Genomic DNA, 19414 nt, shown 5'->3' with positions numbered 1-19414 from the left:
TCTGAAGAATGTCAGGCTCCGGAGATCACACCGCTGCTAAGGGTGTAGATTCAAATCCCAGGTCTGGTGATCCCAGTACCAGCTTCTCCCCGACACCCCAGACAGGGTGGTAGGTGACAGCCTTCGAGGCCCAGGTTCACACCCTGCTAATAAGCGTATCTCTGTAATTTAGTTAGTGTAAATAAATAGAAGCTTCCCACTTTATTGCCTGAGACTTTGCTGAGGACGTGCAATTTAATTTTCATTAGTTCCTTTTATTTATTTTTAAAGTTTTTTTTTTAATGTGGACCTTTTTTATTTTTTTAAGTGTTTATTGAATTTGTTACAATATTGCTTCTGTTTTATGTTTTGGGTTTTGTGTGTGTGTGTGGGATCTTCGCTCCCCCACCAGGGATCAAACGCACAACCCCTGCATGAGAAGGCAAAGTCTTAACCACTGGACTACCAGGGAAGTCCCCTCACTAATTCCTTTTAAAGGAAAAGGAAACTGGCAAATGATTTTTTTTGGGGGGGGGCCAATTTGGTAGAATAGGATGTCTGTTGACTTAATCCTATATTAGACAAGATGTAGGTGTAGTTCCACTAAAAATGTAGTCCTTTCTTTGCTTGTTTACATAAGCAACTAAAAAAAGTTTACTTTCATTTGGTTGTTACAGGAAGGCAGCAAACTCTGTAAAACAAGGGACAGTTGGGATGGGGGGGGTTGGAGAGAAATATATGGGCTTATTTCCATCAGAAAGAAGTTTCTTCATCCTCTTAGTATATGTACTTTGTTATGTATGGGAGGGAGAGAAAACACTTAGGTTTCTAGTTATCTGTTATTTTTCAAAACACACCCTACTTGTTTAGATGACTTTTTTTTTTTTTTTTTTTTTGCTGTCTACCTTGGTAACACGCAGTTGAACGCCAAGAACCATAAATTAGCTTGAGTTGCTGTTTAAAGTGTTCGCATTTTTCAGATTGCTTAAAGAGTTGTTCAAAAAGAATGTGAATTACAACCAGACCTAAACCTTTGATTTTCAAGGGGTAACAGAGAGACCATTTCCATGTTGTTCTGAATGATCGTTTAAAAGAGGTTGAAAGAGGGCTTCCCTGGTGGCGCAGCGGTTGAGAGTCCGCCTGCCGATGCAGGGGACACGGGTTCTTGCCCCGGTCCGGGAAGATCCCACATGCTGTGGAGGGGCTGCACCCGTGAGCCATGGCCGCTGAGCCTGCGCGTCCGGAGCCTGTGCTCCGCAACGGGAGAGGCCACAGCAGTGAGAGGCCTGCATACAGAAAAAAAAAAAAAAGAGGTTGAAAGAGACCAACCTCAAAAATCTTATTTCATATAAACAGTTTGATGAAGAATGGGTTCAACTTGGAAACTAGGAAACGGGCCTGATAGTCAAGGGAACCTTCCCCTTGGTTTATGTATTTTATGCTGAAGGCAGGAGATGGAATCAGCTCTTAGACACCGGGAGATTCTGTTGCACGTCTTTTCCAGTCCCTGGTTACATGCAGTGGGTCACTTAACGCAGCATCCCTGTGTTTTCTAAGTAAATCACATTCAGGTACTCTTTCGAACTAGCAGCAGTCCTGGTAAGTTAGTAACAGTAAAGAAAAGCTGGGTCAAAATGAGATGTTTAAAACCTGGGACATATTGATAATTCCATTATGCTGATTCATGTTTCTGTGGATGGTGGAGAGACTCTCTGTGGCCTTTCCACCTGACTCAGACCGTGCGTTGGGATGTGATAGAATCTGGGGAGACAACGCTCGATTTAGGCTGTCGGTCAGGTGAATCGCCCACCAGATTTTACTTTGGTTTGTCTCTGTCGTTTACTTGCCGGACACGTTGCCTCCCTGTTGGGGGTGATGGTTTTCCAGACCTCTCTTCTCCCTGGTTTTGAGGATGCTCTGCCTCGCCCTGAGGGCCCGCCCTCACCCCCTGTTCTTTGTGTTTTACGCAGTGCCTTCTCCCAGTGCCTTGCTAGTAGACAATCCCACGCCCTTTGGAAATGCAAAGGAAGTGATCGCAATCAAGGACTACTGCCCAACCAACTTCACCACCCTCAAGTTCTCCAAGGGCGACCACCTCTACGTCCTGGATACGTCAGGCGGGGAGTGGTGGTACGCACACAACACCACGGAGATGGGCTACATCCCTTCCTCTTACGTGCAGCCCTTAAACTACCGGAACTCCACCTTAAGTGACAGTGGGATGATTGACAATCTTCCAGACAGCCCGGACGAAGTAGCCAAGGAGTTAGATTTGCTCGGAGGATGGACAGATGACAGGAGGGAGTCGAGCAAAACCTACAGTAATAATCCTTTCTGGAACGGTGTCCAAACAAACCCGTTTCTCAATGGGAATGTGCCAGCGCTGCCCAGCGTGGACTTACCGACTCCCCAAAGCACCGTGGACTTGCTCCTCTTTGATACGGGCACATCTTCGTTCACCGAGTCCAGCTCAGCGACGACCAACATCTTCGACGAGCTGCCGGCCACCAGCCGCCTTCACGCGGAACCGACAGTCAGGCGGGACAACCCTTTCTTCCGGAGCAAGCGTTCCTACAGCCTCTCGGAACTCTCCGTCCTCCAAGCCAAGTCCGACACTCCCGCATCCTCGGGGTTTTTCACGGGCTTGAAATCGCCGGCCCCCGAGCAGTTCCAGAGCCGGGAGGACTTCCGGGCTGCCTGGCTGAGCCACCGGAAGCTGGCCCGGTCTTGCCACGACCTGGACTTGCTGGGCCAAAGTCCCGGCTGGGGCCAGACCCAAGCGGTGGAGACGAACATCGTGTGCAAGCTGGAGAGTTCGGGGGGCGCCGTGCAGCTTCCCGACACCAGCATCAGCATCCACGTGCCTGAAGGCCACGTGGCTCCAGGGGAGACGCAGCAGATCTCCATGAAGGCTCTGCTGGACCCCCCGCTGGAGCTCAACAGCGACAGGTGCAGCTGCGTCAGCCCGGTGCTGGAGGTGAAGCTGAGCACCCTGGAGGTGAAAACCCACATCATCTTGGAGATGAAGGTTTCAGCTGAGGTGAAAAGTGACATTTTCAGCAAAAGCACAGTGGGCCTCCAGTGCCTGAGGAGCGACTCAAAGGAGGGGCCCTATGTCCCCATCCCACACACCTACAGCTATGGGGACACGGTCCAGGCCCAGCTGGACAACCTGGAGCCCTGTATGTACCTGGCCATCGTTGCCCACGGCCCGAACATCCTCTACCCTTCCACGGTCTGGGACTTCATCAATAAGAAAGTCACCGTGGGTCTCTATGGCCCCAAACACATCCACCCATCCTTCAAGACGGTGGTGACCATTTTCGGGCATGATTGTGCCCCCAAGACCCTACTGGTCAGCGAGGTCACCCGCCAGGCCCCGAGCCCGGCCCCAGTGGCACTGCAGCTCTGGGGCAAGCACCAGTTCGTCTTGCCCAGGCCCCAGGATCTCCGAGTCTGCATGTTTTCCAACATGACCAACTACGAGGTCAAAGCCAGCGAGCAGGCCAAGGCCGTGAGAGGCTTCCAGGTGAAGCTGGGCAAGGTGAGCCGTCTCATCTTCTCCATCTGCTGCTCCAACGCCAGCGAGCTCTCCGACTTCACCTTGCGGGTCCAGGTGAAAGACGACCAGGAGGCCATCCTGACCCAGTTCTGCGTCCAGACCCCACAGCCACCCCCGAAAAGTGCCGTCAAGCCATCCGGGCAGAGACGGTTCCTCAAGAAGAACGAGGTCGGGAAGATCATCCTGTCCCCGTTTGCTGCCACCACCAAGTACCCGACTTTTCAGGACCGCCCTGTGTCCAGCCTCAAGTTCGGCAAGTTACTCAAGACGGTGGTGCGGCAGAGCAAGAACCACTACCTGCTGGAGTACAAGAAGGGGGACGCCATCGCCCTGCTCAGCGAGGAGAAGATCCGGCTGAAGGGGCAGCTGTGGACCAAGGAGTGGTACATCGGCTACCACCAGGGCAGGGTCGGCCTCGTGCACGCCAAGAACGTGCTGGTGGTGGGCAAGGCGCGGCCCAGCCTCCTCTCTGGGCCCGAGCTGAGCACGTCGCTGCTGCTGGAACAGATCCTGCGCCCGTGCAAGTTCCTCACCTACATCTACGCCTCCGTCCGCACGCTGCTCATGGAGAACATCAGCAGCTGGCGCTCCTTCGCCGACGCCCTGGGCTACGGGAACCTGCCGCTCACCTTCTTCTGCAGGGCCGAGCTGGACAGCGAGCCCGAGCGGGTGGCGTCGGTCCTGGAGAAGCTGAAGGAGGACTGCAACAGCACGGAGAACAAAGACCGGAAATCCTTCCAGAAGGAGCTCATGATGGTGAGTGCCCGGTGGGGCTTGGATTCCTAGAGGATGGGGCTCGGTCCAGCCCCAGCCTTGCCCTTGCGCGTGTGGGAACGGGTGTGGTGTCGGGAGTCAGTGGACCGGGGTCTAGGCCCCCGTTCTGCTCCCTGAAACTCACACACGCCTGGGGATAGGCATTGACGTGGGACCGGTAGGGGCCCCCAAACAACTCGGAGCCACTGCTGTGAGGGTCGTCCAGGTCTCCTCCTGCTGAATTTGTGAGCTCCTCTGGAGGTCCGGAATGCATCTCTGCCTGCCCGGTCGGGGACACAAGGGGGGCCCTGTGCGCCACCCGCCCCTGTTTAGATCTCTTGGGACAAGATCCATCCTTTCATCAGATTCCCAGCGGGATCTGTGACTCGCCCCAAAGTCTGACTTTATCTTGTTGTGAAATTTTCTCTCCAGGCCTTACTTGAAGGTTCTCCCCTCTCTCTGTGTCATTTCCTCTTCCTCCTTCTTGCGTGTGTTTGAGTTGGGGTGAGGGCGGCCTCTGTTTTGCCAGCACAACTGGGAACTTGGACCCTAAAAAGTAAAGAGGGGGGAGTCCCACTGCTGGGCACAGCCGGCCCGCAAGCCAAATGGGAAGCTTTCTGGACCCGATCACGGCCTCCAACAGGCTTGGGCTCTGCGCCGGTCATGACGCCCTCAGGTAGTCCACTCTTAACTGTTCGCCACAGTTCGGAGGCTGTCGTGGCCTTGGAGGAGTTATGCCTGGGAGAAGCCTAATGTCCTCTGGGCGTCCCTAGTCAGATCTGTGCCGGACATTCTCTGTCGACTTCTTTCTGTGATAGAAGCCGACTCGGGTCTCTCCCTGGTCCTCGTGATGTGGACACGCCCCTAGTTTTTGTTCCCACGGAAAACCCCCAGGCCTCGGTCACAGGCTCTTCTCTCGTGTTCCTCCGACCCCACACAGTCCTTTTCGCCTCCTTATCTCCGTGAGGTGTGACTCCCAGCGCCCCTGAACTTCTGCCGCTTCAACTCCCCTCCTTGCCCCCAGCACTTGCCATCCTGAGGGAACGCCTGTTGGAACGGATGGGCCAGGCGTGTCTGCGTGAGTGAGGATGCACGCGTGGACGGAGGTGTGCAGCCGAGGGCCATCACTGCGTGCACGCCCTGGGCAGCCCCGTGGGGCTGGGGGGACAGAAGGGGATACGGCCCACAGTGGCATGGCCCCTGCTGCAGGGAGCATGCATTGCAGTCCGGCAAGGGATCGGGGCGTGAAGAAAGACCCCTTATCGGTGGCCCCAAGATACTAGAAGGTGCCGGATGCGTGGAGCAAGGTGAGAACCTGACATTGCCCGGAGGAGGGAGACGGGAACTGGAGGTGGCATCCAGGGGGTCGCTGGGGGCATCCGTCGCTGATGGGTCGCCGATGGCAGCTTCAGTTGGGAGAGGTGGGGAGGAGGCCGGCTGTCATGGCAACGGGGAGGGGTGAGGCGGGGGTGGGGATGGGCAGCAGAGGAAGCTCCCCCTGCGCTGGATGGGGCTCCTGCACAGCTGGGACCCAGGACCCTCCCTTCAGGGGCTCGCCTCGCCGGCCCACCTGTGAGATCGATTCCCGGAGCTTGCTTCCAGCCCGAGCTGCCCGGTGCCCTCGTGATGGACCTCGCACAGCGGCCCAGGGTGAGCGTCCAGCCGGGATCCTCTGTGGACGGTGGAATGATGTGCATTCATGGAACATAAAGGGTATCGACCGTTCCTTAGTCACAGCTAGAAGATGCTCACCTGGAACCGGCAGGGGTGCAGGATGCATCAACCTGGGCGGCACAGAGGCGGCTCTCACTTCCATTTCCTGCTCCTTTCTTTTCATCTTGTTTTATTCAACTTGGAGAACTTTCTCTGAGAGCAGGTTTTTCAGGTGGCTTCCTTGGGTTACTGTGTGTGAGGACGGGGGTCTGTGTGCGTCCAAGACCCTCTCCCTGCCCCCGCTGCCCCCCCTCCCCCCACCCCCGCCAGGCCCACAGCCACCAGGACTCCCAGAGAGGAGGAAATGAACCTTGACCTTGGCAGGAATGTGGCCCTGAGACAGGTTAGATTTGTGGTACAGAAGTGAAACTGGTTTTGCAGCATTCCCCCCCACCAACCCCCACCCCACCACCCCCTCTCCTATCTCTTCATCTTGTGGGCTGGCAGATTTGAATGGTTGGCCAGACTTCTAGAAACCACAGGCCGATTTATCCCAGCGTGTCTCAGGAGTCACTGGAAACCAGGTGTTTTATTTCCAGGGACGTAACAAACCACTGAGCAGTCAGGCTTCCTGGGGCCTCAGCCACTGATCTAACCCGCCCCCGCTCCAGCCGTGTCGCAGCCAGACCACCACTTCCCCACCGCTCTCATTTTGAAGGTAGTTTTCTGTTTAGTATGGCTCCTTGGTTTGGAAGCAGTGATTGAACGAATTAGAAGTGGTGAAGGTTTTGGATGGTAAATTTGTGGGGAGATGGGAAGGAAAAAAGAATCAAGAACTTAGTTGTCCATCCCTCCACTGCTCTCAGCACGAGGTCCAGCCCCTTCCTCTGCCCCACAGGCCCTGTAAGACCCAGCCCCGCCTATCACAGCCCGAGGGCCCCTACCTGCCCCTGCACGCCGGCCACTCTGGCCTTTTCTCTGTATCTTGGACACACCCAGCTGCCCTGCCCCAGGCCTTTGCACATGCTGTTCCCTCTGCCTGGAATTCTCTTCCCCCAGTTTCACGTCGTGGCTTTTTATCAGCCTTCAGATTCCAGCTCAAATGTCCTCTTGTCAGACCTTTCCTGCAACCCTGGATAAAGCAACCTTGTGTCTCTGGGTCACTGACCGTCTGTGTTATTGTAGCATTGTCTTCACGGTGTTTTCTCGAATCTGAAATGGTCTTGTTTACTTGTATTCATGGTTCTTGTCATTACCCTAACTGGATATGAACTCCACGAGGGAAGGGATGCTGGCACATAGGAAACAACCAGATAGTTGATGAGTGAATGAATGAGTGAACGAATGAATGGATGCAGGCTAAGAATCTGATCTGGACGCAGTCTCGTGAGGTCAGACATGCTTCTGTTCTCTGGTTCCGTCCCCTCTTTCTGTTGTTTTAGTGCATATTTTCAATCTCAGAGCTGGTCCAGAGGCATCTTATGTACCCGTATGACCTCCTGCTGTGCCTCTGCTGCGTTGCTCACCCGCATGGTGTGACCACCGTGGAAAATGTCCCTCTGTCCCCGGTCCGCCCAGCTCTCCAGTAGAAGCCATGCATGTCTGTGACAGAGGATGGCCATCCAACACCGAAGATGCCCCCCACCGACTATAATGAAAATGGGGGGAGGCATGATGCTGGGCTGACTCCAAAGAGAGTGACCAGGGTGGACAGAGCTCCCAGAGTCCCCAGGCATTAGAGATCACTGAATGAACCCCTGGGGATCTCTTAGCTGGGGGGACTTGTGGGTTGGAATGGGCACCACCTATTTGAAGAGCTTTTGAAGTCAAATTGTGTTGTCCAAAACAGGCCAGCGAGAACAGGTGGCGGGTATATGGCTGCAGCTTCTAACAGAGCTCTGAAGAGCCATCACGGCCAGCCAGGGGCAGGTGTTTGCGCTCCATACTCATTCAGCATTTCTTGGGTGCCTACTGTGTGCTTAGTGCGGGTGCTGGGTGCTGGGCCTTCCCCTGAGGGAGATGCCGAGTGAACAACCACAGGAGTGCAAGACAGACTCGTAATGGGCCCCGAAGAGAAGATCCCCTTGGCATGGGTGGACCAGGGAAAGGCAAAGATCCCCCCTGACTCAGGGAGGGATGTGCAGAATCCCATCCAACAGGGAGGGGCTGTCGGGTTGAAAGTACAGTATGGGCAAGGGCCAAGGGTGCAGAGGAACGGGATGGGGTAGAACCAGAGGCTGGGAGAGGCCGGAGGCTGGGTTGAATCAAGATGATGATACATGGGGGGATGGGAGGGAGGCACACGGCCACCTGGGCTGGATAATGCTTGTGCTTTATTCTGTGGGCATTGGGGAGGGGGGTGTTAAGTGTTTAGGGGACGTGAAGGGGAGCCAGGTGGATCCAGGTGTGTCCCTGCACCTTGGGGATCTACCCAGGTGTGTCCCTACTCCTTGGGGATCCAGGTGTGTCCCTGCCCCTTGGGGATCCAGGTATGTCCTGCTCCTTGGGGATCCAGGTGTGTCCCTGCTCCTTGGGGATCCAGGTGTGTCCCTGCCCCTTGGGGATCCAGGTGTGTCCTGTTCCTTGGGGATCCAAATGTGTCCCTGCTTCTTGGGGATCCAGGTGTGTCCTGCTCCTTGGGGATCCAGGTGTGTCCCTGCTCCTTGGGGATCCAGGTGTGTCCTGCTCCTTGGGGATCAGGTGTGTGCTGCTCCTTGGGGATCCAGGTGTGTCCCTGCTCCTTGGAGATCCAGGTGTGTCCCTGCTCCTTGGGCATCTACCCAGGTGTTTTGCTCCTTGCTGCCTTCTAGTCTCAGAGCCACTCAGGTGACAGCCAGTCTCCCCCTCCCCCACACACACCCTCTGAGTGCCATTCTTTCAGAATACCAGGACACCTGGCAGTGGAGAATCTAATTTTCACACACACCCCTGGATTCTCCTCTTGTTAAGGCAATGAGTGGGCGGGTCATTTTTAGCAGAGGTCAGAGATGAAAAGTACAGGTCAAACGGAAGTGCTGTGAGGCGGGGAGCCCCTCACAGGCTTGTGCCTGGATCCCTTGGCTTTTACCCACATCTGCCTTCAGACCTGGCCGACCTTAGAAAGAGGGCGCCCTGTGCAGTAGCCCGGGGTGTTCTTCCATCCTGCCCTGGCCAGTGGGGATTGGATGGCCGATGGCCCTGGGTCTGGGTTGCGGCAGTTCCCAGGCCACGTGCACACCGGTGCTGGCCGTCAGAGCCCCTGGGGTCCTGGGGTCGGCCCCGCTGCCGTGGCTCACCCCGGGTTTCGCTTTTCTCCAGACTGAAGATCATCCTCGTTGACTTTTCTGTTTGTGAAAACAGCAGGTGCTGCGGTGCTGTGTGTCTGTCCTGAGGGCCAGCAGCAGGAGTGCCCGGCCCGTCTCCCAGAGGCGGCCCGTGTTAGTGGGCTGCAGGGTAGACACTGCCGATGTTCCTCAGTCCCCCGAGTTCGCCCTGCGTTGTCCATATTCTGCATTCTGTACGCGCCTGGAGAGCATGTACAGGCGGCTCTGTGTCTGCGTGGAGCCTGCGCGCCCCGCAGCCGGGCAGGTGCTCTGGTCCTCGGTCTCCGGTAGGGCAGTGGTGCCTGGTCTCACCATTACCAGCGCTGCTCTGAGCCGGGTCCCGGCCCCGTGGCTCTGCACGCTTGTCCCTGTTCGTTCCATGACAACATTCTGCGAGCTGTAGGAGCCCTCTGGAGACAGGAGGAGCCAGCATTGGCGCATGGCAGTGGGTGTCACTTCGGGGCGTGCAAGGCCTGAGAATGACAGGGGATGCCTTAACAGCCCTGCTGGTGTCAAGAGCTATCACTGCAGCGACCAGACTGAATAGCCCTGTTGGTGTGTATATACTCTCCTCACCTCTCTGAGCCTTGGATTTCGATGTCGGTTTTTGTTTTGTTTCATGAAGGCAAGAAACGACAGAGCACGTTCCTCTGTCTTTAGGGCATTAATGTTGCTTCTCATACACTTTGTGGTTTGGGGAAGGGTTTTCTGAGTGTGGTCGAAAGCCCAAGCAGGAGACGTTGCTATGTGTTTGTACCAGGACTTAATGACAACGCTCAGCACTGAGGAGAGAGGAGGATTTGGCTCGTGCTGTAGAGCTGCGTGGATTTGGGTGATGGCCATCTCGTGTGTGTGTGCGTGTGTGTGTGTGTGTGTGTGTGTGTGTGTGTGTGTGGAGGGTGGCAGACAGAACCCTGAGGAACCCAGGTCTCCGAGAACGGGAAGTATTTTCGTTCAACAACACGCTTTCAGTGTAAGAGATTATTCCCAACTTTGGGGATTACGAGAGGCACAGTGTCTGTCCTCCTGGCCGGGAGGGAAGGAAGGAAGGAAGGAAGGATGGATGGATGCTCTGGGCTCTCGGTGAAGTTTCTCTGAAAAAGGGAAAGTTACTGTAGGATATAAGTCAAGGTGGGTGGTTGCTTTAGGAGTGAGGTGTGGGGTGAAATCAACACCGAGAACCTTGAAAACTAATGGAAATAAGGGGGGATGTTGAGATCGCGGAGAGCTAGGGCTGGAGAGGACGGTGTGGAGGGATTCTCTGAATCAGGAGCAAAATCTCTTTATCCCCCAGAAGAGGAAGGACACAGCTAACTACCTGCTGTGCACTTAGGGAGGTTCCTGGGGACTTCCTGCCAGGTGGTCCCACAGCCCAAGGCTGCTACTACAGGGAGGAGCAGGGTTGCCATGGTGACTGCCCTTCTGGTGTTTCAGCATCCCAGGAATGGGAGCACGACTGGGGTGAAGTGAACATACAGCAAAGTGATGTTTTGTTGTATTTTCATAAGAATGTCTCTGCAAACAGGGATTGACACACTGGCCCGCGGGCCACCTGCTTTTGTAAATGAAATTTTACTGGAACGCAGCCCTGCCCACTCGTTCAAGTGTTGTTGTGCCGTTCTCACGCCCCACTGGCAGAGTCAAGTGGCTGAGGCAGAGACGCCATGCCCGCAAAGCCAAAAATAGGTCCTGTCTTGTCCTTGGAACAGACTTGGCCACCCTGACTTAAGTCATGGGTCACTCCAGCTCGTGAGAGTCCAGCTGGAACCAGCCTTGTGCTTTATTTCTGGTATCACCTGTGTATACTGGTGTGTGTGCAGGAATTAAAGAGGATGCTACAGGGAAAAGGTTCCAGCACCGTATCCCTGCCCCTGAGAAATTTTCTATTGCTGAGACTTGGTGGGCACCCAAAATGTGCCGTTCAGAAAAAAAAAATGCATGAACTCCCCCTTGGCGGTGGTGTGGGCAGCGTTCTGCCCCAGCTGTGACCGCTCGGGGCCAGAGAGAGGGTTTGAGTTTCTCAGGACCTTTGTGCCTGCACCCGGTGTCCTGGGAGAGAGCAGCTTTGATCGCCCCCGCCAGGGATACCCGAATCAGAAGCAGGTGACTCTGAAGTGTTCTGTTACCTAGAAAACAAGGCCACCTGCGGAGTCTGGTAACTGAGCACACAGACACTGCTGGGACACTGTGAGGAAGCCTGGGTGGGACCATTGTCACGGGAGGTTGGCCAGACGCCTTCTCAGGGCACCAGGCGTGGCTGGAGGGCACCCTGCCTCTCCTGTGTGTCTGGGCTCAGACCACACCACGCCAAAAGAATTTTTGTTTAACTTTTTTTTTTTAATTTATTTTGTTTAATTAGAGTTGAATTACATTGTTGTGTTAATTGCTGCTGTACAGCAGAGGGGCTCGGTTATGCATATATATACATTGTTTTTCACATTCTTTTCCATTATGGTTTATTACAGGATATTGAATATAGTTCCCTGTGCTATAAGTAGGACCTTGTTGTTGTTTTTTATTCAGGCAAAAGAATTTAAATCCAGAATTCTACCAGTTTATCACATGTCTCCCCCATACCACAAACACACCCCTGTATACTCTTCACATCTTCTGCACCACAAATCTAGTAAACATTTAAGTTCTTTCAAACAATTTCACTTGAAGATACCAAAGTTCAGAGACCATCTTCTGAAGTCTGTAAATCGTTGAGGTGACGCCTCGTGCTCGGTTCCTGATGTCACGTGGTGCCCACACAGTTGGAAAGGCCATTGGCCTGAGCACCGGGAAGTCTGGGCCTGCCTCCACTTCTGTGCCCTCGAGCTGTGGGACCCTGGACAAGCCACCCAGCCTCTTCGGGGTCTATAAAACAGACACCGTGCAACCCACACGGTGGGTAGCAGCTGGGGACAGGCTGCCTGGAGCCCCTCACCAGGTATGGGAGCCCCTCCCTTTCCTTCCGATTTTACCTGCAGATTGGGGTGAGCTTGGCTTCCCTTCATGGGGGTTCTGAGAGGTAGATGCGCCCTGCACCCGGCTCACTGGAAATACTCAATGAAGATAGTTTATTTAAAATCAAAAACAAAAATCAGAAAAGGACCATGTGGTCCTCAAGCTCCCTTTTGCCTTCCCACCTTTATGGCCCCCTCGGACCCAGGACGGCCTCAGATTGATCTTATGTTTTAAAGGCAAAGATTGAGATGCTGGGGCATCAGCCTCTGCGTTCAGGGACTCCCCCCAAAAGTCACCATTTCTTCATTTGTTAAGTTCCCCCCAAATAAACATAAAACGCAGGTGAGAATACTCAGAAATAGCGGCGTTCTTTCAACTAGCAGATTGATGCTGCACAGATGCCAGGCCGCCTGCGTCTTCACGGGATGTTTGAAGGGAGCGCGTGAGCGGTGTGTTTGGCTCAGCTGCGGGGGGGCTTGCTGCTTGGTCAGTTGCTGTTTTTAACACTTTCTCTTCGGAGCCTTGAAGGGACGTCAGGTGCTTGGACAGAGCATAGAGGGACAGAAAGAAGGCCGGGCCCGGTGACCGGTAGCAGCATCTCTTTGGTTGCATCCTCGACGTCCAAGGACCCAAGGGGGTCTCAGACCCTGTCGCTTCTGCAGGTGTCAGGCTGTAGACCGAGGATGTGCTGGACGGCAGAGGCTCCGCGGATGAGAGTCTGGCTCTCACCGCGCCTTCTCCCCCTGCCTGGGGCTCCATCCTGGCCGCCCAAAGCTGCACACTCATTGTACCGGCTCTCACCGGACCCGCAGCCCGACACCCAGCAGCCGTCCGTGTAGCTCGTAGCTTGGGGTGATGCGTGCGGACAGGAGGGCTGCGGGTTTGTGCTACTGATGTGAGCCAGAAATGCTAATGTGACACAGCCTCCAGCCTGGGGCCGCACAGAACCCACAGGACGTCGAGCCCTGTGCTGGAAGCCCACCTGACTGACCAGCCCCTTTCCTGGATGGGGGATCGAGTCCAAGGTGGCCCTGTGCTGCTCGGGCCGAGCCGGGACTTGGGCAAGGCTCTGCCCGTTGCCTCCTTCCTGGCTGACGGGCGTTTGTTTCCCTCCTGAGCCCCTGTCCCTCCATAGTTAGTGATCCCCATCCTAGAGACACTAGAAGGCTCTCGCAGCTTTGTCAAGGGAACAGTCCCATCAATTCTGGAGACTTTCTTGATGGTCCTGTTAGCCTCCCCTCCACGCGAGGCCTTCGTGTGTCTCGAGAACCTGAGAGGCCTGGATCTGAGCCCTCACCTGCACCTCTTCTGCCCGCTGGGGCTCCCCACCTGCTGACATCAGCTTGTCCTGCCCTGAGCCCCAGGCCATGCCGAGCTGCCTGTCCGGGCAAAGGGCATCACCTCTCCAGGTGCCCCAGTCGGGGAGGGAACAGATGAACAGCTGTCATCCCACGCACCCTGCCTGTCAGTGTCCCGGGGCTGCCGCGAAAAAGTACCACAAGCTGGGAGGCTCTGAGCCGCAGAGGTTTATCCTGTGACAGGTCTGGAGGTGTCAGCAGGGCTGGCTCCTCCTGGAGGCTCTGAGGGGGTCTGGCCTGTGCCCCTCTACCAGCTCCTGGTGGCTCCAGTGACGTGGCTGCATCACCCCATGTCTGCCTCCATCTTTACGTGGACTACTTCTCTCTGTCTCTGCATGTCTGTTTCTCTCTTTATGAGAGCACCAGTCATTGGATTAGGGACCCACCCTAGTCCAGTGGGGCCTCATGTTAGCTAATTACATCTGCAAAGATCCCTACTTTGACATTCGGTCACGTTGGGAGGTTCCAGAAGGACGAGAATTTGTGGGCGGGGGACCCAGTACCTCCCACAGATCGTGGTTTTTCCTGCACCTGGGAGTCCCGGCAGTGCTGGCGCTCAGGCCTTGCAGTGTTGAGGGTGCTGGCTCGTGGCCTCTGCGGTGCAGGCTTCCCGTGAAACCAGAGCCTGCCCTGTGTCTTGCCTCACGCCTGCTCCTTCCTCCTTAGGCCTTACTGAAGATGGACTGCCAGGGCCTGGTGGTCAGACTCATCCAGGACTTCGTGCTTCTGACCACGGCGGTCGAGGTGGCCCAGCGCTGGAGGGAGCTGGCTGAGAAGCTCGCCAAGGTGTCCAAGCAGCAGATGGACGCATACGAGTCTCCTCACCGGGACAGGAATGGGGTGGTGGACAGCGAGGTGAGTGGGGCTGCCCTTCCCTCCACCTGTAAAATGCAGTGATGACAATGTCTACTGTACAGCGTTTTTACGAGGACAACATAGGTAAAACGTGAAGGCAGGTGCTTGGCACGTAGCAGGCTCTCGCTGAGCGGGAGCGAGTCTCATCCTTCCTGGGATCCTTAGTTGTGAGCCCGGGCCCTGGCGGCGGCAAGGCCACTCTCCCGTCAAGTGGGGCGTTGGAACAGCATCCTCGGAGCTGCCCATCCGTCCCTGATCCTGATCTTACATTACCTTCCGCCCGATGGTGCTTGACGGAGCCCTTCGTGATCAGTTCTGGTTGGGGCTCTGCCCCACACGGTGTGAAATGCATACCTGGGATGTTGTCAGCTTCGGCCAAGGCTGGTTGGGTTCCTGCTCAGGGAGTCTTTGTTTTCTCACTTGTCTAGTGGTGGTCACTTTAAGTTTCTGGAAAGACAGTCAGGCTTGCAAGACCTCGGAAGCTGGAGTCCCAAGAATAAGGGCATCCTTGATGGATGTGATGAGTTTCTAAATAAACGGAAAGTGCTACGGGAGGTTGGAAGGAAAGAGAAACCTTTCTATTTGTTTGGTCACTACTTGGTACTATACACCTGCTCTCACACAAGGTGTGTGGTTCTTGCCTCTGAAATATGCTGGCCCGGGACGGAGGCGGCTTCTTTGGGTTCATTTCACTCTTTAAAAAGTAGCATCAGGGGACTTCCCTGGTGGCGCAGTGGTTGAGAGTCCGCCTGCCGATACGGGGGATGCGGGTTCGTGCCCCGGTCTGGGAGGATCCCACATGCCGCGGAGCGGCTGGGCCCGTGAGCCGTGGCCGCTGAGCCTGCGCGTCCGGAGCCTGTGCTCCGCAACGGGAGAGGCCACAGCAGTGAGAGGCCCGCGTACTGGAAAAAAAAAAAGTTGTGTCAGTGATGAACAGAGATACTGGTACTAGGAGAGGTTCTAGGACCCAGTCTCTCAGTGTCCCCTAATCTTTTCTCTCTCTTTTGGTTTTGGACAACTCCACTACCCAGGCCATGTGGAAGCCTGCGTACGACTTTCTACTCACCTGGAGCCACCAGGTCGGGGACAGCTACCGGGATGTCATCCAGGAGCTGCACACTGGCCTGGATAAGATGAAAAACCCCATCACCAAGCGCTGGAAACACCTCACAGGGACCCTGATCATGGTCAACTCCCTGGACATCCTGCGAGCGGCCGCTTTCAGTCCCGTGGACCACGACGACCTCGTGATTTGAACGGGTCTGCGACCTTCTGACGCCCTCCCAGAGGGCTGCTCCGGGGTGCGTGCCCTCTGTCTGCCCCGGATGCCCAGGCGGGCACTTAGAGCTGGGGAGGGAGGGAAGGTCAGCTCAGACAGACCCAGGGTCCCTCCTGGCTGGATCCACACCCAGGACCGAGCACACGCGATGTTCCACCTGCCTCCTCTGTCACGGGAGAGACCTGGAGGGAATTTCTACTGCAGGTTGTTGCCAATCAAATAGCTTTCTATTTGTTAAGTATAAATTTATAACTTTTTTTTAAAGTATGGGGGGGCGTACGAGAAAGGTGGTATCTAATTTTTTAATGGACCATAAAGGTAAAAAAAAAAAAAAAAAGAAAAAGAAAATACTTCATAGGGGCAGATACTGTTGAGGTTTTTATGTTCTATAAAGACCTTTTTAAATTATGTTACAGATGTATATATGTATTTAAGGGTCATGGGGGCATTTCTGATTGCCGGATTCTCTTTGCATTTCAACACTTAGCACGGAAAGACACTCGTTCAGATGTTGGACCTTTTTGCCTCTGTAATTGTAAAAAAAAAAAATAAGAAAGAAAGAAATCAAATAGGAAACGTGGTGTTTCAGTAAATGAGTGTGGTCCGTGCGCATTCTTTCTGAGGCTGTCCTAGGCCTGCGATTCCCTGTGATTTTTATTACCTTCTGTACCTTGGCCTCGTGTTGCAGTAAAGGAATGGCCACAGCACAGGGGAAGCTTTTTTGAGCTTTAGCAGGAGGAGTGAAATCCAGCAGGAGCGATTGGGTGCACTTGAGATGAGAAGGCGGCGGGCAGGTGGCATTGTCTACGGCCCCTGCCTGTGCGCCCTTAATGCAAAAAAGAGCTACGCCATGTGGAGAGAGGTGGCCCCTGCAGCTCTGAGAGGTCCTGCTTCTCCCCGGGGACAGGGGAGTGCTCACTGCAGAGCTCGAAGCCTCTCCTCTGGGCACGAAGAAAACGTCACCACAAGCACACCCTACGCTGACGCCCAGAGGTGCCTGCTGCCACTTGCCAAACTCTCTACTTCATTCCACCTAAAACGTAACCCCTCTCCCCTCCCGGTATGCCTGTCTCTCCTTGGAAATAAATAGCATAGAGGAATCTCTTTTTTTTAAACAATATGGAGATTATCTGAGCAGGATGAATGTCATCTGAAAATGTTTCCCACATAAAATCTGGGACTTGGCGGACTGTTGCATTGATAACCTTGATGGTCGGAGATCAAATTGCGCTGAATTCTACAATTGCGTTGTGCGTGCATCTCGGAAGGGAGTGAGGGACAGGGATGAAGAAATACGGGCAGATCAACAGAGCTGATCCCCAGGAAGGGGCCAGGATATGCGCTGTGCTTACATGAGTGATACTGGGCCATCTGGGGTTCTGGCATCTCATTCTCTAAATCTGCTTTCTGGAAACATGCTAATTACTTAGTATAATCAATGTAAATCCCTTACTGGGCTAAAACATTCTTATATATCTATTGATTCAAATACGGAAGGCCAACTGACTAGAAAACAACAACAACAATAAAAAAAAAACACTACATGTTTTGTGCTGCAAGAACCAAGATACACAATTCCCCCAAATCGTCACACGAAGTCACCTTACGTACTGGTTCTTCACTCTCCACCTTCAGTCTTCCCAGAGAGCGTCTCTCGCTCTTCCCCAAAGAAGAAACAAAGCCAGTCGCACCTTAAATACTGAGATTTTTTTTCCTCAGGGGCTTTAAATAGTTTCCTATGCAACGTGTCTTGTAGCACAAATTCAATTCTACGAAAGTTGCAGTAAATTTTCTTTGGATATTTTAACATAAGTGTGTGTGTTTTTTTTTCCTGTACGCACCCAGACTTCTAGTAAAACACAAAACCTAGTGCATGGAACCATGGCTCCGTCCCAACCCGGTCTCCCCTAGGTGACAGTGTGACAGTTGGTTTAGTGGGTATCTGTTTTCTTGCTATTGATTTAATTGTTCTTGAAATATAGGGATCTCAGTCGTCAACTAACTAATGGGAATCAGTGTTGCCTAGAGCACCCAAAGGGTGCAAGTGGGTGGCTTTCCTTTTTCTTGGTCCTGTGTACCTGGAATTGGCCAATCCCAAACCCACAATACACAGCTGAGGGCCGAGCCATTTCTGAGGGCCGGGCACCTTCATCAGGTTACAACAAGCCGGACTCCCACGGGCCCTGCGCTCACCAAGCCCTCTGAACCAAGCCCAGGGAGAGAACAGGATGAGGGTAGGGGGGCAACTGATGGAGACCAGCCCCACCTGCAGGTGGTAGGGAGGAGTGGGGCTAAGGAGAGCCCCCTTGAGAAGTAACTTTAATCCAAGGCCAAAGGCTGAGTAGGCACCAGTGAGCCCAAGGCCAGGCCAGACCTGGGGAACAGGGTGTCTGCAGCACTGAGAGAGAGTACAGGGACCACAAAAGGCTCAGCCCCTCCCCACCACGGGCCTGGGGCGTGTTGTACAAGCAAGAACCTCGGGGTGCACCTGTACCCTCCGTGCTTCTCAGTTCCAGCCCCGCCAGCCATATCCTGACACCCATTTTGCAGTTGACTGACTTGCACGGCCAGTGGCAGAAGTGGAGGTTTTCATCCAGAGCTGCTGTCTCAAAGTGCCACATACCGGGTGGCGTAAAATAACAAATCTATTTTCTTGAGGTTCCGATGGCCAGAAATCCAAGATCAAGGCATCGCTTGGCCGTCTGCCCTGTGTCTGCATCCAAACCTCTCTTTTCTTAAGGACCCCAGTCATGGATGAGGGCCCGCCTGAATTGAGTGTGACCTCATCTTAACTCGATTACTTCTACAAAGACACTATTTCCAAATAAGGTCACATTCACAGGTTGGGGGATGGGACCTCCAACAGATCTTGAAGGACAGGGTTCAACTCACAGCCCCGCCTCCTTCTCCGAGGGCTTTGCATGTGGCTTGCTTGGGGGAAGGTAGGGAAGGAATCCAGCTGGAAGTATCTGGAGGTCTCTGCCCAGGTTAATGCAAAAGTCAGAGGGGCAGAGGAAGGTAAATCTTTAAAAGGGGAAACTACTTGGGATGGGACTGGCTAGGTCACCAAACCTACTTTCTTCCTGAGCAAACAGCTCAGGTGTTTTCCAGCTTCCCTTGCAAGTAAGTGCGGCCGAGTGACTCGGCGAGTGGTACATGAGTGTTGGTGATACAGGCGCCATCAGGCCGGTCCCATAGAACCTTCCGGGCAGCCCTGCACTGTCCCAATTGAACAGAAGGAATTCCAGGGACCTAAAGGTGAGGAAGAGTCAGGCAGCAAAGCCCAGGTCCCCGAATGACCCCTTTGAAGGCTTTCCTTGCAGCAACCAGAGTTTACCTCCAGGCCCCGGAGGCTGTGGCGTTATGGCGGCCGGCATCCCTTTAATCTCAGGTCCCGGTATTCCCAGATTACTGCTGTAAACGGGAAAGCTGGAGGGATGACGGGTTTGCTCTGAAAAGGGAAACATCCCGCTCACACCTGGATGGTGTCAGGTAAAGATGAAGAGAACTTAGTCACACTAGTTTTCCTTGGCTTGCGCACGTCCGGAATTGGGCACTACTAGTCTGAACATGAACGACTTTTCTACTTGTACTGAATATTCTCTAGGCTACTCCAAGAAGCTTGGTTAAAATTGCCAGTCCTTTATTGATGTTGATTTTGACATTGATAATGGTAATAATTGGCATATACAGTTATGATATTTGTAAGTGTTTTTGAGGACCA

General features: G+C 54.1%; 1 protein-coding gene across 3 annotated transcripts in view; it reads left to right on the top strand.

Annotated features, from left to right (window-relative positions):
* The window catches only part of SH3BP4 (SH3 domain binding protein 4), a 94057-nt gene extending 76474 nt beyond the window's left edge, over positions 1–17583 (top strand). For all 3 annotated transcript variants that reach the window (XM_022568027.2, XM_022568030.2, XM_089916185.1), the window contains 3 exons: positions 1950–4297; positions 14223–14411; positions 15443–17583. In XM_022568027.2, coding sequence (XP_022423735.2) covers positions 1950–4297; positions 14223–14411; positions 15443–15667 — 2762 coding nt within the window. In that variant the 3' untranslated portion in view covers positions 15668–17583. The remainder of the gene's footprint in view (positions 1–1949; positions 4298–14222; positions 14412–15442) is intronic.
* Positions 17584–19414: the final 1831 nt, after the last annotated feature.

The sequence above is a fragment of the Delphinapterus leucas genome, chromosome 8 (assembly GCF_059928025.1).
Source record: "Delphinapterus leucas isolate spDelLeu-1000000601 "Yukka" chromosome 8, BTC_Dleu_Yukka2, whole genome shotgun sequence".
Taxonomy (NCBI): Eukaryota; Metazoa; Chordata; class Mammalia; order Artiodactyla; family Monodontidae; genus Delphinapterus; species Delphinapterus leucas.
The sequence above is the reverse complement of the archived record's forward strand: the minus strand, read 5'-3'. Positions and strand labels throughout refer to the sequence as shown.